The following is a 22,965-nucleotide window of genomic DNA, read 5'->3' on the forward strand; positions in this document are numbered from 1 at the left end:
TCCCATCTTTCTTTCCCTCTCTCTATATAAGGAATATATCTTGTATATTGAGAGAGAGAGAGAGATGGGTTTGACTTGCAATTAAATGATCCGGCCTTTGGAGAGAGAGAGAGTATGGTCATTGAATGTGTAATTTGACTCACTTAATGCATGTCAAACCAATCTTTCTCTCGATCCCCTCTTTCAAATGTTACACGTTGTATTTATGATAGTATTATTAATATCCACTCTTTCTTTCTATATCTACTCTCTCGCTATCGCTCTTTCTCCCCCTCTCTAAAACGATATGTCTTATGTATATTCACAGAGAGAGAGAAAGAGATTGGTTTGACTTGCATTTAATGATTTGGATATCTGAGGGAAGAAAGTTGGTTAATGGAGAAAGCTACGTTTGTGGACCTTTGGCTTCAAAGCGTCGCTGGCTTTCAAACCCAACTCTACAAAGGTCTGCCTGTCTTGGCTCCAAGGTCAAGGTCATTCCAGACATGGCTAGCCAGTCTTCCTCGTCTCCCCTCCGCCGTGCCGCTGCCGTCGTCTGCGATGTAGAAGGCAGCCTTCTGAGATCATCTTCCTGCTTCCCTTACTTCATGGTAGTGGCCATTGAAGCAGGCAGCTTCCTAAGAGGGCTCCTTCTTCTCCTCCTCTATCCTCTTCTTTTGACTCTCAGCGAAGATGCTAGAATCAGGGCCATGGCCTTCATCTCCTTCTGCGGTCTCCGAGTCAGTTCATTCCATGTCGGCTCAGCCGTTCTCCCAAAGCACTTGCTGGTTCAAGTTGGGAGGGACGGCTTCCAGCTTCTGATGAAGGGGGAGAAGAAGGTCTGTGTCACCCTCATGCCCAGAGTGATGGTAGAGGAGTGTCTTATCAAGTACCTTGGAGTGGATGTGGTGGTGGCGAGGGAGATGAAGGCGGCCTTCGGCTTCTACACCGGTCTCATGACGGATAACCCATCGGCGGTGGACGCCATCAGTGACAAGGGTGTCCTCAGCATTTCTCGTGCCAGCAACCCCCCACTCCATCCTTTCTTTTCCCGTTGCGAGGTATGCCCCTTACCAACTGTGCGAAAAGCTATAGCTATTAGCAAGGGCACTACTTTTCATCTTTAAGCAGGATGTTCTACTTTGACACTCCCCCATAACACTTGCATCGGGATTTGAGTCTGTCACCTCAATCTGATACCATGTTAGATTCAAGCACTTACCAACTGCACTAAAAATTTTAGTTTTTCGAGGACACTACTTTCCATCTTTCAGCAGGATGTTGTACTTCAACAAGGCTCCCAAACCATGTGAAGTTTCAATTGATTGCAGGAGATGGTGGCTGTGACAGAAGAAGAGAAGGCAAAGTGGGGGAAGCTGGCGCCGGAGGAGTACCCAGAGCCGCTTGTCTTCCAAGATGGGAGACTGACCTTCCCTCCGACGCCGGCAGCGATGGCTGCCGTCTTCGTCTGGCTGCCCTTCGGCGCTGTCATCGCCGGCCTCCGCTTCGCCATCATTAGATTCTTTCCCTATGGCGTGTCTACGGCAGCCTTAGCGTTTACAGGCATGAAGACGAGGCTAGTTCGCTCCCCCTTCATTCCCAAAAACTCAAAGGGAGACAGCAAGGGAAGGCTCTTTGTCTGCAACCATAAGTCCCAGCTAGACCACATGTTCATCTCTCTCATGCTGGGCTTGCCGGCCTTCACTCTTGTAAATGGCATCAGCCTCTCCAGCCGCTTGCTCTCGCCGCTAAGACCAGTGGTGCTGAAGAGAGAGAGAGAAGAGGATAAAGTGATAATGGCGGTTACGCTTAGAAGAGGCGACGTTATTCTTTCCCCGGAAGGGACGACCTGCAGGGAGCCCTTCTTGCTGAGGTTCGTCCGAAGATTTAATTATTTTCAAAGTTTCTCTCTTGATTGTACTGACTCCATGTTCATCAGTTTAATTGGTCTTTTAAGTGAGTCAATATGTTAGGTGTGCACATAGTTGGCGATGGGTTGAGTCTGATCTTCGTCGAGCATTAAAAAATCCTTATTCTTTCCCTTACTTTGAATATATTTATTTTCTTTTCGTCGGTTTAATTAGTAGGAGAAATAAAATAAATATTCTAGTTGTGCATGTATATGGGGACAAGTTTAGCGGGCTCTTCGCAAGCATTAAAAAATTATTCAATGTTTCTCTTACTTTGAACATATTTATTTTCTGTTCGTCGGTTTAATTAGTAGGATAAATAAAATAAATATTGTAGTTGTGCATGTGTATGGGGACAAGTTCAGCGGGCTCTTCCTGGAGCATTAAAAATTCGTTAAAGTTTCTCTCGTTTTGAATATATTTCTTTCCTGCTCGGTGGTTTCATTTCTACGCTAAGTAAAATAAATATTGTAATAGTGCATGTATATGGGGAAAAGTTCAACGGGCTCTTCCTCGAGCATTAACATTTCCTTAAAATTTCTCTCGCTTTTAATAAATGTACTCTTCGTCGTGGATTAAAAAATACCCTTTAAATTTATCCAACTTGAATACATGTATTTTCTATGGATTGCTTCAATATGCATAACAAGTTAGTGAACATTGAAATCTGCGCGTGGATACCTCTCACCGTCGAGAATTAAAATTTGTCCTTAAAATTTAATTAACTTGAATATGTTTACTTTCTGTCAATGGGTTTGATTGTGATAGAAAGTAAATGAACAGTGTATTTGTTCATGTATATGGCAATAGGTTCAGCCCTCTCTTTGCCGAGCTCGTTGACGAGGTAAGGCCGGTGGCTCAGGCGTCGCATCCAAGCATGTTCCATGGCACCAGCGTGAACGGCTGGAAAACGTTGGACCCTTTCTTCAGCTTTGCCAACCCTTTAATTCTCTTAACCGGGGAGTTTCTAAAGCCTTTGCAAGCAAGGGGAATAGACAGCAGGGAGACTGCCAATGGAGCTCAGAAGGCCATCGCCGCTGCTCTAGGATATCGTTGCACTATGCTTACCAAGAAAGATAAGTACCGATACCTCGGTTGCCATGGGAAGAGCCCCTGACGAAGAAATCATACGAAATTGAGTGAAAATAAGAAGGGACAAGGGATTGATGAAATTAATCCGGTCATCATTTTTCTCAAAGTGCGATAGTTTTTCTTGTCTTCATGGCCGGTCTTGATGTTTGGTAGAGCTCATGACGTTTGTAGTTATTGAGTTTAGATGAGAACTCCATCCTTAGCGCCAGCAGAAGACATTGTACGAAATTTTAAAAAGGAAGTAAAAGAAATTTTAATTTACCCCTCGCCTTCAGCAGGGGAATCATAAAAAAATCAGCAGAAAAAAATGAAGTTTGCTCAGAACTTGCCCCTTCTCTTTTTTTCTCATTTTTATTGTTTTTCTTGTCTTGGACGCCCGTCCTTGTCATGAACGGTAAGCTTGCCTTGAACTGAAAAGAGACATGAAATACGGCGGAAAAATGGAAGAGAATATAAAACTCTCCTCTTCCCTTCATCGGAAGAAATCATTCGAAAATTAATCAGAAGAAACGAAGATTATTTAAAAGTCACCCAACCTTTTTTTTCAAATTTGTGATTGTTTTTCTTATCTTCAAGGCCGGAATAATTTATGAACGGTATTCCAGAGCTTTCGGCTACTGCTGTGTAGATCTCTTGACGTTAGGAATGATCAAGGTACAAGGAGAGAGTAGATCTTACGGCTTCCTTTTTCTAACTGAAGCGTGAGATGTCCGATCAACGAATTGTCTTTCTTTCAAGGCTGGCCAAGTTGGACACCGACACTTAATAATCTTCTGTCCCCACAGGAGGCAGTTTTATTTTAGAGAGGGAAAGGACAAATATTTGCAAAACCAACAACAGATAACGCGTGGAATTCTGAGGGACAAGCATTGACATTTGACGCAGGAATTAAAACGTCTATCCAGCTCTTCAAAAGAGGCAATCAATTGTAAGCGTTCGAAATGATTTTGGAAATCAATGAAGTCTTCGGAGGACATGATCTTGTTGAGCTACTCATTTAATGAGACCCAGGGCCCCAGCTACAAAACGGCAATTTAGACTGTCATGGCCATGTGATGGTTGGGTAACTACCATATATCATTGTCCTTAGAGTATAAAATAAGAAGCAGAAGTTTTAGCAACTTTATGAGCATTCAAAAAATATCTGAAAGATTGTTATTTTTTATTTGTCTGGAATCTTTGGAAGATATCGGTTTCTCTCTGTAAGGTCTTCTACATCCTCTTAATTGGGGAGCTCCATGGGGTTTGAGTTGTGCTAGACTAAGCAACTCTTGGGGGGGTGAAGGGTGAGATGTGAGGAATTCAGGTATGCTTGAGGCATTAGTGATGAAGAGTTGTTATGTCTAATTTAGACACATAGAAACCATAAGATGCTTTCCATCTCCATCCATGTCTAGTGATTTTTCAGTTTGATATTCTATGTTTACCATGTGTGATCGATTTATTATTACTAATTTATCTTACTGTTAAGTATTACTAAGGTTTTATGCAATCTCTCCTTAAAATGTGATCAATTTATTTATGTATATGTAGAAGACCTTACATAAATTTGGTTGTAATAAAATTTTAACTCAAAATCAGTTCAGAAAATAGTTATATTTGCGCGGTCAAACCATATTAATCCACAGCTGTAAGTCATGATTTTTGCCATTTTTATTGAAATACAAAAAAAGTTAGAAAACTATAAAAAAGAGGAGATGTTAAACAACTAAATATTATGCTTAAAGGGAAGATAAAAAGGATTTCAATATTCAGCAAGTAAGAATGTCAGAATGAGACAAGAGTGGAAATATGAGGGCTGATCAACTAATTTGATATAGTTTATGTTAATTAATCACATAATTTAACCCCAGTGAGACATGAATCACTGGCTAGCCTTCTTTCTTTATGGAATGATCTCTAATGCGCTGAATGTGTGATTTTATGCCAAAGGTTCAAGCAGCAGAACCTTGGATTCCGCCAGCATTTACCCCTCCCATCTTGATCAATTTACATGATAATGTGCATCAAAGAAGCATATAGATCTTAGATTTAAATGAAATCCAAATTCATGATTTGTAAAAATTAATATGGTCATCTGATAAAAAATGAAATGCTTCAGATTTTTTGTATTCTTGAGAGGTCAGTGTGGTTCCTCTCACTGTGGACCACATCCCAAGCAAGCTTGAACTATTGGCCTACTCTATGCTTCAGAGAAGCATAAATGCAACTCCTGGTAGCCTGGTTCTATAGCCCATTTGACCCACTCCAGCCAGCCCAACAAGACCTCCCCATCACCCCCTAATAGATCAATATAGCTCATAAGCCCAAAACGTACTGACTCTAAACTAATGGCCACCGGATTAGCTATACTTATCATATAAGTAGGAGCATATAGTATTATTCTTTATACATAGTTAAATGTCCATCTTGATTATCATTTAAATAATAATATTTAGAATACATATTTAAAATATATTGGTCAGTATATTACGATCTCATAACAATTCACCAAGTAGTTGCATTTATTCAAGGACATCATTATAAACATCACATGAGAATAATAATGAATCAAGGTTTATTCAAATAAAATTAAATATGGCATGGAAGTGTAATTGGCTAGTTGGCCATAAAATACCCATCACATAGTCCCTTATCCACTTGACGGTGCTAGGATGACTTGAGGAATGGTCGATTGTCAAACCGTAATTGATCATATCAGTTAATGATTATTCACTGTGAAGTCATCAAACTCTTCTCTGATATTCCATTGCCTTGGTTGAGGACTTCATCACGTCATTTCCTTGAGATGGTGTCTCTTATACCAAGGCAGATGGTATCATATTCACCACTCAATCATCTTTGTGAACCTTTTTGGTGTACCTTAAGCTAAGACAATATAACATTCCATGGATTGGAACTCATTTGACATAGTAAAAGTACAATTTTCCGTTCATAAGGCGTCGTTAGTATCTCAGATCTAATAGTCTTTTACATAATGATGACATGAATCAGCCTAATTGATAATTTGGTATAATAACATTCAGGGATTCACACAGATCCAATCAATGGAATCTTCCCCCTAAAGAGCGCCCACCATTTGTCCTTAGAGTCTCCAAACAAATGGCTATGGATCTAGCAATACTTATAATATGAGTGGGTTAATATATTATTATTCAATCTGGATATTTTGAGTGTCTTGATTAATTATCGTTCAAAAGGAATGTCTTCAATACTTCTGATGGAGGACCATCCGACAACGCAAGTTGAGACTCGTCATCAGCCACATCGGGAGCCCGAGCTGACGAGAAGAACCCTAGTTTTCGCTACGAGGTTTGAGGAAATAACCTTCACGTCATTTTATTTTGTGTATGTGTCTTCTTTTGGTTTTATGGAGGTCCTTCTTGTGTATGGGCCCCCTCTTCGCATCATTTTGGTCTTACTTAGTTCATCTCCTTTGACTATCTGGAGGCCCCATCCTATGTGTGTAAGGGCCTCCCCCTCCTCGTTTGTCCTTTGTTTTGTTCACACCCTTTAGGGGGGGGGAGCCCATGCTTGGTTTCTTCCCCCCTAAAGGAGCCCATTAGGGCACCTATAAGCCCCCTAAGACGACCTGTTACGACCACAAGTAAGGTTGTCATTGTGCCTACAGGCGGACTCCTCACCGCCAAATAAGTCTGCCTTTGTGGTCGGCAACAGTCTTAGTGCACCTCTGCGTGCCCTACTGCACACGTTCAGTTGTTCCTGCATGCAAACGGGGCAGATCCTACACAATCTCGGACATCTCCATTCGCTCCTGTTTGTGACGCCCATCCCAGTACCATTGTCTGTCACGATTACCGTTTGCTTCCCATTGCGGGAATCCCTTCCGGCCCCACTCGTTGTGGCCCATAAACTCATATCAAAAGTCTCCCCGCGATGTCGTGGTCAACCTTGCCTGATTCCCCTACTACCTCGGGGCGTCCCATCAACCCGCCACGGTGCTGCCCTTGAATCATCTGACGGTTCTTCCTGCTGTTGTTGCTGTTCTTCCTACCACCACACCCGAGTCATCTCGCAACCCTTGTCGAAGTTGTGAGCACTGCCTCTTCCCCTTGACTTCCAAGGGACTGGATGACTAGGTGCCTTCCCCGATCGTATCCAAGTCTACCCGTCGGACACTATTGTCTACTGCTTCGTTTGCGACTCATCTTCGAGCTTCCGGGTCCACAAGTTACGTTCGTTTCCCCCTTTATTTTGCAATATTATTACATCTTCCAATGTCGTCCTCATCTGTTCTGCTGCCTCAAGAGATTTTCTATGTGTCGTAGTTTTAGGCACCATATACGAGTTAGGAATTTCTTCGTCAGTGTCAGATTGGCATCACTCACGGCGACGTACGTGGATGCTCACAGTCAGCCTTCGAGCCGATCACTCGGATCATTGGGAGCTTGTCCGTGCCCTGACCCCTCATGTCATTACCTGTGCTTATGTCTCGAATCCATCTATTTTCCTTCGTAAGCCTCGTGGTTCTTAAACGTATGCACCATTTAATCATTTGCATCATGTACTCGTGTTACATCAACATCCTTAAAAATTATACTCGTGTTACATCAAATGTACTCGTGTCTGTCCCATGTTGTGTAGCACGAACGGCTCAATTCAGCCCGTCATGTTACATCAACATCCTTAAAATAATAATCTTCCTATTATGATATCATGATAATTTACTTAGCCCTATCATGTATTCATGAACTGCATTTTCAGTATCAGTATCACAGGTGCATTATAATAAGTTTACATTGTCTCCGTGGATAGTGAACGAGAAGTGGAATATGTGATTAGCTTGTGGCCAACCATGAGGTACCACTAATTGTTTTTGAATGCGGATGGACATTGGGAATCCATAAAAGGGATGATTTCCTACATAGCGAGTGTAATTGAATTGGTGAACATGTATTAGTGCCATAAAAATTAAAGATTTAAGTTCCAATAAGTCCAACTGAAAAACATGAAATATCAGCACAAAACGTAGTAATTGAAATTGCCATAAATGTGACTCAAAGATCAAAAAATGCATTAAAAGGGTAGTTTTATTATTTTATGAATTCAAAAAAATGTAGATAATCAAGTATACTTTTTGGAGAATCTAAGGCCACTTTTTTCACTAATGGAGACAGGTTGGATGGGGGGTTAAAATATCAAAGTCAATTCTAAAAACAATGGTGAATCCAAGTATTCTACTGACATGCTGGCAGTCCAATAGGTAGATTGATGAAAAGAGAGAAACCATAATATCTTAAAATCAATGATTTTGCAAAAAACATTTGATGGTAGATTCATCTCTCTCTTTTCTATCCATCCATACCCTATGACCTATAAACATAACCATATATCCATGTAAAAATGATCTTGGAATTAATCCTACATTTTAGGGCCAAGTTAAATAAATGGATAGGGAGATCCATTTATTTAACTTGGCCCTAAAATATAAGGTAATATTGTGACTCTCCTTTCACTTGCATCAATAATCTTATCATCAACATCTATCCAATACATCTAATACATAGTATCCATAAGTATCATTCACTGTGCCTACTTATTCCATTTTTTATTAATGTTTATAGACATCAGTTATTAAATATATGTATCATTATCATCCATTTCATACCACATTTTTTATTGTTTATAACTTATGTATTCTGATCCCTTAATTACGATTTAAAGAGGCAATAAATCCCTGATTTCCATCCATTGTGGAGGCAACCCTTTCTCATCCCCAACTAGGCATATACTTTTCTTAGCCAATGTCTTAATTTTTTTTATTGATTAACTCAATTATCAACAACATATTAATACCTCATATTTTGTGATTCCCAAAAAATATAAACCCAAGGGTTAGGTGCATAGTTTATGATAATTGGTTTAAATAATAAATAATTATTAACTTTTAACTTGATATAATAATATTTGATACCTAAAGTGAAAAATATTTTTTTTCTACTAGGAGAAGTGCGCATGTGTTGCATGTAAATTTATACGAGAACAAGAAATTAATGATAAAATCATCAAAATCAGTAAAAGAAAATTCAAATCATTATGATTATGAGGATAATGCTTAATAAAATTTTAAAATATTGAATATTTTGAGGCAAATAATATAATTTTAGTGAATATTTATCTGATAATCAAATATGATTTTGGAAAATTTTATAATAATGATATGTACAAATTTGAGAGTTTTAACTCATTATAGTTATACTTGGCAAATCATAGTCGTGATTTTTCCCTTTAATTACACTTTATTAATTTAATGGGTAGATTCACAATGGGAAGATAGTAAATTTGGTGTTTCTAGATATTTACATTTATTTTTGGAGATTTTATAGATAAAAATAAATGTTGAAAAACCTAATTTTGGTGCATAAATAGAAGCATATAACTAAATATATTATAAACTATTTTTCCCTTTATATATTTTCTAATTCATAAAATAATAACATTTCATTTCTTTATAACGTGTTAGATTTGGCCTTTTCAGTGGCACACATAGTAGGGCCGGGCGGTTGGTGTCTGATGATCTCAAAGTCAAAATGATTAATATATTTGTATCCTTAGGTTAAACAATATAATATATAAAAGACATTGAATCATAAAAATAGTATTAGATAGTAAAGAGCAATAGTTTTCACTACATGGAATGGTAACTAGGGAATTAATGACTTGTGAAAAGCTTATTAGGGAGAAGGGATGTTTTATAAGACAAGAAACATAGAGAGAAAAAGAGAGTAAAAAATATTGTGAGATGAGAAGGTGATAAAAAAAATAAAGGATCTTATAAAATATATGTGAAAAGATGCAGACAAGATAACAGAAAGAATGTGAAGAGATGAGAATGATGGTATGTGGGGATAATTTTATGCCATAATTTTGTATGTTGATTAGGAGAGTACAGTGAATGATAAGAAATGGGGATGATGAAGGGTGAAATAGATATGAATGGATATGTATGGTTGTTGATAAGAAAATGACTATGCATGTGAAAGGAACTCACCTTATATCCTTAAAACTCTGTGATGATCAAGTTGATTTGCTAATGCAGCATAGCCCTGCCAAATATCTTTTGTTTTCCAAATTCAACCAAAAATTCAGTACAAGAAACTTCATAGATCTCAAACTCACTTTCTTTCACTAGGCCTACCAAAGTAGGAACAAATCCTAGATGATTTTAACCCCGATACAAGGGCCTATTTATATATTCAAGGGTTGACCAGTAGAGGAGAAAGGGGAAATGTTTCCCTCAAAACTACAACCTGAAACTCCTATATCATTGCTCATCATGTTCTCTCTCTTTATCAATCCATATTTTATTGTTCTGATACATGTCCACATGTTTCATCACATTTTAATCAAGTTTAACTTACGCCATTTATCAGGATGCCAAATGTCCTTACCCAAAAAATGAACAAATATAAATGATTAGCCAATTATGGCTTCTTGAATCCCAAAGTCACAATGGCACTTTTTGTATTGGGGTAGACAATCATAGGTTTTGGATGCAAATTGGATGGAAAATGATTGATATCAATCAGAATTAATCATATTCCAAAATGTGTAAAAATGCATATAAACCCAGAAAAGCATAAACACCATAAATAATTTCATAAAATATATTATACGTTAGAAACTTAATATATCTGAATCAAATAACACAAAAACATGTAAAAGTGTCTTAATAGCACACACGTACTATCATTTTAATGCTAACACAAATATAAAATCAATGATAATAATGCAAACATTATGAACTGCATGAAAAGATGAGTGGCTCAGCCGGTTTTACTGCCACTATAATGGTTTTCAGGATTTGGCCAAACTTTGGCAAAGTTTGGAAGGATCCGTCCTTATTAAATGGCATATGCAACCCTGGATACTTCACAGACTGGATAATAATGTGCTGTGATGCCTCTTCACGGCCACGCTTGCAGGCCATGCAAGCATGGGTTGCAGCGGCAAATGGTGGAACCAACTTTGGATTGGTAAAGGTGGGATATTTTGCCATTTAATATACATCTCATTTAATTTCCAATAAGTTATATATCTTCACCATCAAGATGAGCAGGGTTATTTAAAATGTTCATGATATGCTCAAAATGGTAATTCATATGAACTGGTAAACTTTAGGAATATTCAAATAACTTGATTGCTGACATGATAAATTCATGAGCTTGATGACTAAAATCATACTAAATGCATCAAAATTGAGGTTCATATACCATTCTACCATTATCTCATCCTGTAGGGCTTCCCATTATATATTATCTTATCTCGAAAGGTGGGGCTCCCAGTTTTATAGTAAAATATATATTCACTAAAAATCAAGTTAATTTTGATAAATATAAAAAATTGATGTAAATATCTTGTTTACATGATGCATACTTCTTTACTAACGATTTGGGTTCTGTTACTTCATTTGATATATAAAACTGTTATTGATATTGAATTATTCATCTGTTAACTATTTTTACATATAAGAGTCCAATGATAACTCAAGAAAGATCAGAAAATGCCAATAATAAAAATTTGAATAACTATGATAGTGCACTAATAACAAGCACGCAGAAACTATATATACATATAAATATCATAAAAGGACATATCATTCATCACTTTCTGCATTTAACTAATTGTACTAATGTATAATTTATTTAAGAATTATTTATAGTATTTATTTTAGTATAAGTAGTTATAAATTTAGTGAACAGAATGTAGCCCTAAATTAATAAACACTTTCACCAGTGATCCTAAGAACCTTTCTAGATTTTAGGAAAAAATAAAATTTTTAAAACTGCTTCATAATGAAACAATTTATTTAAGTCATAATATTTTTTATTCCATAGAATTTTGGCTAATCAGATCTTCACTCCGGCTAGTAGTTTGCAACGCAGGCTCAATGGGATGACCGGAATGGGTGAAATGATTTATTTAAGTCCATACATATATATGTATGGACTTAAATAAAATTTTGTGTGTATATATGTATAAATGTATGTATTTTTACATAACAGAGGGCGGGTGCTCTTTAGGAAAATAACTCACTAAATTGATACCTTTGAATCAGGCTAAATGGTATTACATTTAAATGTGAATCGATTTGATTCGCAAGACATGAATCAGGTTGAGACAGTAAATGCAAATTGATAAGCTGAAATATATAGGTTACCTGGTAGTGTTGTTTGTAATTAAATTATACAAAAAAATTTTAATGAATCCTCTATCATAAGATGTACATGATGAGTGGAGGGGCCATCCATAGGGAGGCAGGCTATAAGGATTTTATTGAAGCTATCTAAAATAAAGTTTTAATAGATTTAATCTTGATTAGATATGATCTTCTGGGAAGATCAAATCTCTTAGGTTAAACGGGGATGATCTCTATTGATTCCCATCTAAATAAAGGGCGGATCCTTAGATATCCTAAGGGGAAAGAATTGAGAAGAAGGGGTAGGATATATGAGAAAATATGAAGAGAATATAGGACCTCTCTTCATTCAACCTGATCCTCAAAAGAATATCGAGAATCAGAAGTGATATGAGATAAGGAGAGTACCTGATGTAGAGTTTTTTAAAAAATTAAGGTTTGGTGAAGAATGCAGGGATTGAGAGGAAGGTAAGGGATAACTGACTTCATCTAATTTTCAGAGCATTTTTTGTTGGGTTCTTCAGGCCTTAATATGGATGAACAAATCAAAACATTTCACTGAGAAAGACTTAAATAGAATCATAACAACATCGATAAAATATTTAAACGAATAACCTATGCATGGATTGCATCCGTGATTCCTTTGATCCTTGAACAAGTCGCGTGGAGATGCTCATGTGTGCAGCCTTTAGAAATATATACGCTGTCCTCGGCATGTCGAATCTCCTTGTTCTCGTTGACGCGCCCTGTTCAATCTTCATCGGCATTGTCACCCCATCCCGATCACGTGGGGAGTGGAGAGGAGGTGTAGGAAGAAGGGAGAAGGGGAAGGCCCCTGAACCATTCTGGCATAGGTGAATTTCATTCGGGGCCTTCCCCTGTTTATACTAAGTGATTATTTTTCATAAAAACCCTCAAAACTTAAGTATACCTTACAACTTCAAAGACCATTTGCGTGTGACCCTCTACCGTGTATCAGTCTAGTTAATGACTTGAGTGGCCCGATAACCTTTATTGACTTAGTTAACTATATCATCATATAGATTAATTAACGTCGGATTGATTTAACCTAATAGATAGGTTGAGTCTCCAACAAGTGGGGTACCAAGATACCAAGATACATCTTGTGTATCGACTCACTCATGGAACCTGTTGGTCATTAATTACCGTGTACGTATAGTCTCTCATACACTTGATGCTCCTACGATGACTTGGGGTATGGTCAATTGTCAAACCCTAATCGGTCATGCGAGTTAGTACTGATGCATTTGAAAATCATTAGAGAATTCTTTTCTGATATTTCACTATCTTGGCCAAGGACTTCATCGCATTGTCTTCCTTGAGCTATCACCTTTCATATCGAGGGTAGACGATCCCATCTTGACCACTCAATCATCTTCGTGAACTTCTTGATGTACCCGAACTAAGACTATCTAGAATTCCATGATTAGGGACATGTAAGTCATAGTCAAAGTACAACTGTCCATCCACAAGACGTCTTTGATGTCTCAGGTCGAAGAACCACTTACACAACCGTGACATGAATCAACGTGATTGACAGTTTAGTATAATACCATTCAGGGATTCTTACAGATGAATTCAGTGAACTCTTTCTGCTAAAGAGCGCCCACTATCTATCCTTAGTGTATCCACACTAATGGCTACGAGAACGGCCATACTTATCATTTCAGTAAGGCTAGATACTGTTGTTCTATCTAGATACTTCGATGTCCTTCTCGAGTATCCTTCATATAGGAATATTTAGAACACATGCTTAAAGACTAGTGATCTTCGTATTACGATCTCATCATAATTCACTATGTCTGGTCACGTACTCATGGACTTCATTATAAGCATCACACGTGCACTATAATGAATATGTTTTACTAATAAACAAGGAATGAGATATATAATGTGTGATTGTGATAACTTGTAATTTATAATATAAAATTGATGAATATTATGTGTTATATTGGCCATACTTGCGTGTTATCATGATTAAATGGACATAAATAGTTTGCACTATGGTTTCATGATGTGTTTCTAATTTCTGAGTATTTTTACATGACATCTCTTACTTAGTGCATTGAAAGATTTTTTTAGGGCATAAACATTTGGCTAGAGATTGTGAAAGAATTTACTATTTTTTCTGGAATTTTTCCATTTTTATAATTTTTTGACTGTTATATAACATATAAATATTTTTAAGAATTAACAAAATATATTTCAGGATTTATTTGGCATTTAAAAATGATTTTTAACGAAGTACGCGGCTTCCACGTCATTCCGCCCCAAAATTTTGGCAAATGATTGGCGCAGCCAATCATTCACCATAGGCTAATTACGTCGCAATTCGTGATGCCATAACTATCCAATCATCATGAAATGATACGCTTACCCGGCGTGGGTTAATCGAGGAGAAGGATCTCCCTTTCTGCCCTTTTTCCTACAATAAATGCACGCAGTGAATTGATGACCGTGTGCATTTATTACAATGAAAGTCACCTTTTTATTAAAAAAATGCAGCAACGCTGATGCAGAGTGACATGGCACTCTCCTAGCCATTCAAAAGGTACAATCTTTCTTTCTAGTTAATGTTAATGATTGTGTTATTTTCCGTGCGCAGAGACGTGGCTGCACGTGATCTGATAGTGGAGAAAATGAGAAGGGCCCCTTGGCAAATCAGAATGCAGCATTTTCACCTAGGTGGCGCCTGCGTGGAGGAGAGATAAAATGATCTAAGGGCTAGAATTAATCACCAGTAAAATGGCGATATCTTGAGATCTAGCCGTCTGATTGCGCCCAAATTTTGAGGGTAGGTTTGTCTTTTCAATCTTTATGATCCACAAGGTCGGATTATAAAATAGAGATCGGGAAGAAGGGGAAACCCACCGAGGAGGCTCTCCCCCAACTAGTTTGGCCAGGAAGGACACAAGAGTTGTTGTGAAGTTGCTCTGATTGCGCCCAAGTTTTGATTCAAGAGCTGAGTTTAAATTCCCAATTATAAACTATTTCTCATCTCATCTTGCATCTTAGATCCATATATTTGAGTCAAATTTCACCTACAACTGATTTTCCCCCAATTTTCCTACTTTCTCTCTCTAGGTTATCTCATCTAATTTCTCTCTCTAGATCTAAAATTGATTTTTGGAAAATTCAATTCAACATCTACCACACCTAAATCAAAACTTTCACTCAAAGATTTGTCCATCTTCAAGTCCACTTTCTAAATCAATTGCTTCGCTAATTAATTCCCAATTTAAATGCATAAAAATTCTCTTGATAAATCACATTGCCTTGCATTTTAGTGTTTCGATTTATTTTGGCATAGGAATAAAAATAATCATCTCTAAATTTTTCTGATCGAAAACATAAACATCAATATAAAGATTCTGAATACTTTTTAGTAATTACAAAACAAAATTAAGCATAGCTAGGTCTCACTAAATGCAAAATCAATAAAAATGAATAAAAATTCTTGAAAAGTACCTCCCAGTGGTTCGACCCCTTTCTCATCCTATATTTCATAATTTTGATTAAGGGTAAATAGTACAAATTTTATTGCATTAGCCTAATTCTAAACAACATTATTAGCTGAATTTTCTTACCAAAATTAGGCTTATCAGATTGGTTTGTCAGCCACATATATTTCCATCATTTTCATGTCTGATAATAGAATTGTATCATTAGTTAAATTCCTTCTCGAACCAAGATCAGGGCTAGTACATTTCTCCCTAGCCGAGGTGATTTGGAAAAGCACAATTCAAGATCAATGAAGAAAGAAACTAAAATCAAATACAATACCAGGAGAAATTTTTATCCAAGGAGATTGTTATCTAAGTGCAGGCTATGTTCGAGAATCCAAGAATTTAAAAGAGATAAAAAATGAGGAATTTATACCTAGGGTAGAGAGGTGAGACAATTCCACTTTTGCCCCTAGGACTCCTTAATTTTTTATATATATGTTTAGGTCTCAACTGGACAATCCCTTTACAAATGGAAAGAGGATACAGTGCAGAACTATCCCTAAAAATTTGAGTACAATCCGACAGTTGGATGTTCAGAGATCAAGGTTTGAATCTAGAGCAGTCTAAGGCATCAACTAATTTTGGGCAAAACAATCAGGCCTGCCACATGGTAGTTCCAAATGGACTGAAAAAATCATGACGTGCACTAGGCGGCCAACATCTCTTTCCATGTTTTTTGCCATCTCCTTGACAAGCAATCCAACAAGGGACCCTCTCCTTGATTACTAAATTGGGCACCTTGATTAATCACCCATTTCTGCACACCAAATTGAGAGCTTCCATGATGTTTGTCATGATGGGATTCAAATTTTATTATGGGGCTGATGTTCTTCTAGACTCTCACATTTACTTGCAACTTCAACTGAATCTTGCCTCCTCATGAACTTCATTTTAAAAGGCTACTCTTCATCATTTTCATCACGTGACGACAAATGTTCATGAGTATAGCTCCATCTATACCAGCCAAACCTGCCACTCTTGGGACCGGACTTAAAAGGGAATAGTCTAGCATTTGTGGGTTGGATATGAAAAATCTGGTGAAATTAATCTAGTGATTGTTACCAGGACTATCGATCTGGTGAAATTAATCTGGTGAAATTACTATCAATCGCGAGACGATCGTTACCATCAGCATGACGATTGTTACCAGGACTATCATCCCCACGATGATCATTATCGAGAGCGAGACGATAGCTATCGTCCACATGATGATCATCCTAGACAGTATGATGACCTCTACCCACATCAGGACGATCGGTACCTTGACGATCGTCCCACGGATGATCCCTACCACGCGCATGGTGATTACTATGGACATTCGGATGACCATTTCCGGTCACAAGATGACCACCACCAGAAGGAGGACATACATCGAACAGGAGGACCCACCTACGACCACCACTGCCTACATCACAAGCAGATCCCTGTCCAATACCCAACTTTGGGTGGCCCATATCCACCGCCACCTCCTTACGTTGCCCCGACTCCGCATGGGCAAGTATACCCTCATGCGCATGGGCAAGGATACCCTCATGCGCCACCTCCTTATGTTGCCCCGACTCCGCATGGGCAAGGATACCCTCATGCGCCACCGATGTCTTACACTCCGCATGCATCTCCTGCCATGCACACCTATGGGGCCCCACTCGTACCCCAAGCCCAACATACTTCCTTGGTACCTGTCACGCCCCATGCCCACCCTGCACCTTGTGTCGTGCCCGACATGCCATCGCCGCATGTCTACCCACCGGCCGCGCATACTTCTTATGCATCACATGCGCCGCCAGCTCACTATAGATGGAATGACCCACCACCGCTGCTCGCTTCTTATGCGATGGCTACACACTTAGTGCCACCTTCGGGGCATTACCATACTTCGGTGCCCTCTGTACCCCCTGTTTTGCAGGCGCCAAATGCATCCTTCGTGCCGCGTATACCCTTTGAACAGCATGCTCCATCATCGCTGCATGTGCCTCCTGCGACTTATATGACACCGGCTCCCTACCAGCCTTCCCACATTACTTCGGAGTATGACACTCGGTATGATGGGACCCCACCTTACTATGACGACTACTATGACCCACATTATGATTCTTATCCGCGACCACCTGACGACGAGTATTTCGATGATGTTATAGAACCTCCTCGTAGACCTTGTCATGATAGGACCACTAGGAAGCCTAGGAGGGCTAGGAGAAGTGCTCATAATGTGCTAGCTTCACATACAGTCATTGATGGATATTATGTGGTCGTCAAGCCAATCACACTACCATGATTATTTAAGTTCATTGAATAAATTATTTGCATTCATTATTATTCTATGTGATGTTTATAATGAAGTCCATGAATACATGCAATGACAAAGTGAATTATAATGAGATCATAATACAATGATCTCTAGTCTTTAAACATGTATTCTAAATATTCCTATTCGAGGATAGTCGAGACGGACATCGAATTATCCGAGTAGAATAGCACTAGCTGATCCTACTTATTCGATAAGTATAGTTGATCTTGTGGCTATTAGTGTGGAGACACTAAGGACAGATAGTGGGTACTCTTTAGAGAAAGAGTTCACTGAATTGATCCGTATGAATCCCTGAATGGTATTATACCTAAACGTCAATTAGGTTGATTCAAGTCACAGTTGTATAAGTGATCCACTAACCTGAGACACCAAGGACATCTCGTAAGCGGACGACTACATTTTGACTGTGATATATGAGTCTCTAATCATGGGATTCAAATAAGTTATAGATTGGATGTAGTAAGAAGCTTACGGAGATGATTGAGTGGTCAAGACGGGATCATCCGCCCTCGGTATAAGAGGAGATTGACTCAAGGAAGACGATGCAAGAAAAATCCCTGGCCAGGGTAGTGAGGATATTGGAGAAGGCGTTCTCCAATGATCCCCGTTACGCATCAGTACTAATCGAATGACGGATTAGAGTTTGATGATAAACCATGCTCTAAGTCGTTTGAGAGTCTCGCGCGGATGATAGATTATACATATACGGAAATCGATGACGGTAAAGGTTCCATGAGAGAGTTCGAGACTACTCGGTATCTTCTAGAGCACGAGGTGTAGCTTGGCACCCCACTGGCTGGAAACTTAACCTGTCGATTGGGTTAAATCGATCCTTATTTAGTTAATCTATATGTTGATATAGTTAATTAATAAGGTTCGTCAATAAATGTTATTGGGCCATTTAAGTTATTAACTAGAACGATACATCGGCCTAGAGGGTCACATGCACAAGGTCATAAGGGCATTGGTGGATATATTTTTCTTTGGAGGGTTTTTTGAGAAAAACCTTAAGTGAAATATAAAGGGGGAAAGGGGTCTCATTTTAGATACCCATGCAAGTTTAATTTGAGAGCCCCTCCCCTCTCCACTCTCTTCTGCACTTCCAAGGAAGAGTGTCTTCATGGTGAGGAGATCTTCAAGGTTCTCAAGAAGAACTGAAGAAGAAGACGTGGAGATCCAAGCTCCGAGTGATCGCGTGGATACTTCTAGAGGTCGGACGCGTGAACGGCTTAAGAACGATCTCGGAACGATAAAGTCAAGGGTGGAACTTGTTCCCCAAAAGGTACTACAACGTTTTGTTTTATAGATCGATTGAGAATCGATCGACCATGCTTCCGCATCCATGGAATGTGTTTTTCATGGATGAACCAAACTACATAACCCAACAGTCATCACTTCTACCGAGTCCCCACCCACTGATTGTGTCTCTTCCCCTATTGAGCTAGATGAGCCCCATGCTACCCATAGTGTTACTTTCCCGATAGACCCACCGGAGGAGCCTCCGCCACCATCGAGGCCAGAATTTACTTTCATTACCGATCTAGACATAGATGCACATGACGCCATTCCTAGTGATGACCTCTTGATAGAGACGCCGGTCCAACAGAATGTCAGGAATGGTTTACCTAGTGATTTAGAGCTAGTGGAGCTTGATACCACGACCTGTTATGATTTCCCGGAAGACCATCCGGAAGAGTTTTCTCTACTTGAGAAACTTCAGTTTACCTCTCCCGATATGCCCGAGCTAGCTGAACTCGTGGCTAAGTCTAGTGATGGATTCCCGGACAAGCAGCCGGAAGAGCCTCTGCTACAACAGACGCTACAGCATACGGTTCCCGTAGTCCTAGAGTTAGTCGGACTGTTGGTTACCTTTAGCTATCGATTCCCCATAGGGCCTCTAGAAGAGCCTTCGCCCTTGGTGACGTTACAGAATGGATTTAGTACCGATCTAGACTTAGTCCCACTTCTAGTCATGCTTCCCGTTTATATCCTGAGAGAGCTTATGGACGACTCACGATCACTGCAGAAGTTTCTGCGCGCTATTGACCCCACGACTGAGATGGTGATAGTCGTGCTTTTCAGACTAGGACACATACACGGCGTCCCCACGAACGCGGATCACACTTACGAGAAGAGGTCCGAGGTACCTCCTTATTTCCTGTCTAGTCAAGATGTTCTCTTTGCGAGGTACTTTTGGAAGCCGATGTGGCTTCTCCGAAATACACAAGTTGGTCTTAGTGTGACTTATTCCTTCGCCATGTAAAGATGGACTAAGGCAAACTTCTTCCTGTTATGTTACTCAGTATGTTCTTATGGTATGAAGGATTTCATGATGTGGGAATGGATAATTCCCTGGGCAGAGTTGACTGTGTTCGATACCATGTACGGCCAGATACCGCGTAAGCCTCCTAGCCTCACCATCTTAGTCATGCATTTTAGGCTCTCAGATTATGGAGTTGCATTTGCACATCATGTGAGAGAGTCATGTCATAACATTCATGCATGCATTGCATTCCAACGTGAGAAGTATGAACTTGTTGCCGATGTAACTCGATGCCCATTTAGTTACTGTGAGGGTGACTTGGTTATGGTTAGGTTGAGGCCTGAGAGATATTCTCCACGGGTCGCTATGATGCTCCGCGCTCATAGTGCCGGGCCTATCTCGATAGTCCGGATGGTTGGGAAGATGGCATGCGTTGCAAGTGTTTTTCCTAACTGGGAAACATGCCTCATCATCGACGTGTCCAACTTTGAGTCGTACCAACCCATGCCGCCTCCTTTCTCCACCAAAAAGCCATCCCTTTCTGGCCCTAGTAGTCTAAAGTCATTTGTGAGTGAGTTTGCCAGTCCACCCTCCCTTGATTGCGCCCCACTTCGGCATGAGAGTGTAGAGGAGGTACTGTGGGAAGTAATTAGCGTTGCAGGGAAAGGTGGCATACGACTCTTCTTTATTCGATGGGACGGTCGCCCACCCGACGAAGCACTCGTGGATACGCAACAAAAGCTCTGCCAGCTCATCAAGCGTGAACTCTCCTCTCAAAACGATGAAGTTGGCCTCAAGATCGACGTTTTCAAGCTTTCCCCACCATGGGAGGATGATGGGGGACAATCGCGCCTTGTTTTTTTGTTGTTTATTTTGTTGGTTTAATCCCTGTTTTATGTTTTGCCTTTTCACCTTCCTTAACTGGCCTGGACCCTCCCTATGAAGAGAAGGGAACCCCTTGTATTAGGAGGAGGAAGAAAAAAGACTCAAAAATGTGATTTTTACCTTTTTTCTGATTTTTAGTGTTGTTTTCGGTTTTTGAGTTATTTACGAGAATGCCACTCTGAAGTTAGGAGAGAGAGAGGGAACCCTAAAGTTTGCCGGTAACCGCCGCCGTCATCGCCGGAAACCGCCATCGTCGCCAGAAAGCGCCACCCTCGTCGGAGCTCCGTCGCCGGCTCCTCAAGCCCCTTAGCGCTGCGACCGCCAGCCACCAAGAACGCCAAGGGCCGCCAAAGAACCCCGCTGGTCACCAGATCGCCTAGGGCCGCCAGCGCGCGCCGCTCCACCGCTGCCCACGGCCGCCCGCAGCTGCGCCGCCGGCCGACGCCACGGCCGCCAAAGAATCCGGCAGCAGCCGCCAACGACCACCGGCGACGCCACGGCCGCCAAGCCGCCCACGGCCACAGCGACCACCCACGGCCGCCAGCGACGCGCAGCCGCCCACGGCCGCCAAGAGCGCCCATGGCCGCTGGCGATCGCTAGCGACGCGCGTCGCCGCGGCCGCCGCAAGAATCGCCAAGAACCGCCCACGGCCGCCAGCGCCGCCCACGCCGCCCAGCCGCGCCGCGGCCGCCGATCGCCAGCGACGCCTCACGCCGCGACGCCACGGCCGCCACGGCCGCGCCACGGCCGCCAGGCCGCCGCCGCGATCGCTGCAACCGTCCGTGACCGCCAGCGGCCGCGGCCGCTAGGCCATCGAACCGATCGCGGCTGTCCGGCCGATCGCGCCGCCTAATCCGCCCGCCTCGCCAAGGTTGATCGTGGACGCCATCACTTGACGCCCGGTCCGCAAACCCCTGGCCTTCCGACCGCTGTTCTCTCGAGACGATGTCCGTCCTACGGTGCCTTAGTTTCTTTGACGCCTTGCACCTGCCACGCCGCGCTCGCCATCTCTCGCATCCTGTCCCAACTGATCGTGATATCGCTGCCGCACCGTGTCGCCGCTTTACGGGTCGAAGACGATACCCCGAGCCTATCATTCCTGGTACGCTCTCTGACTTTTCCCATCGGCGTTATATTATTTCTTTCAGTACCTCCGAACGTCTTCTCCACCGCCGGGGTTAGAATAGTGATAGATAGGACTCACATTCTGAGGGTTAGGATTTCCTCCGGGACGACCTTGGTTGGGACTGTCGAGGGTGTGTGCAAAAGCGGCAGTAGCCGAGCTCGCACCGTCGGCCTTCGACCTGACAACCGGATCATCGGGAGCCTAGTGGCATTACTAAGTCCTGCTTGTCGTAGCCTAGTGGGTGTTGGTACGTGACGACACCGAATTCATACTTCTCATAGATTTTATTGCCGCATCATCATTACACGACATCGTCATTACTCGTCCCCGATCTACGATATGACTGCATTAGCCCTCCTTTGGTGTAACACGAGTCGTTCTATCTAAGAACCCGATCGTGTTACATCACAAACTTGTCCAGCAATGAGCTAAGTTTTGCATTCTATTGTTTAACTGTCAACGCTCCTTGGTGCAGCTTGAATAATTTCTCATATAGTGTCAAATGACATTTTAGAAGTCTGTGATGAAGATGGATGATGGGAAAAAAATCCATGATGGAAAATTCAAACTACCCTATGTGTAAGACCACATATGGAGCCGTCATCTCATAGAAAATGAGTTCTATAAAACTTTATTTGCAGCCCACTAATGAAATACTCTATCTTCACTACCCGCGGATTATGTCCTTGAGCTATGAGGATTACGATGCCCTTAT

General features: G+C 40.8%; 1 protein-coding gene across 1 annotated transcript; it reads left to right on the forward strand.

Moving 5' to 3' along the window:
- The first annotated feature begins 406 nt into the window (after positions 1–406).
- On the forward strand, positions 407–3,242 carry LOC144714461 (putative glycerol-3-phosphate acyltransferase 2). Its single transcript, XM_078589211.1, has 3 exons — positions 407–1,040; positions 1,311–1,852; positions 2,700–3,242. Exons 1-3 carry the CDS (start codon positions 486–488, stop codon positions 3,004–3,006), a joined length of 1,404 nt encoding a protein of 467 aa, XP_078445337.1. The 5' UTR covers positions 407–485; the 3' UTR covers positions 3,007–3,242.
- Positions 3,243–22,965: the final 19,723 nt, after the last annotated feature.

This window comes from Wolffia australiana, chromosome 17 (assembly GCF_029677425.1).
Source record: "Wolffia australiana isolate 7733 chromosome 17, ASM2967742v1".
NCBI lineage: Eukaryota > Viridiplantae > Streptophyta > Magnoliopsida > Alismatales > Araceae > Wolffia > Wolffia australiana.

What these genes read in the sequence shown, in the direction of transcription:
- LOC144714461 (XM_078589211.1), top strand. Translation starts at nt 486, where the DNA reads ATGGCTAGCCAGTCTTCCTCGTCTCCCCTCCGCCGTGCCGCTGCCGTC. An exon ending in CTTTCTTTTCCCGTTGCGAG is followed by an intron (nt 1,041 to 1,310) that starts GTATGCCCCTTA and finishes AATTGATTGCAG; the next exon opens with GAGATGGTGGCTGTGACAGA. An exon ending in AGGGAGCCCTTCTTGCTGAG is followed by an intron (nt 1,853 to 2,699) that starts GTTCGTCCGAAG and finishes ATATGGCAATAG; the next exon opens with GTTCAGCCCTCTCTTTGCCG.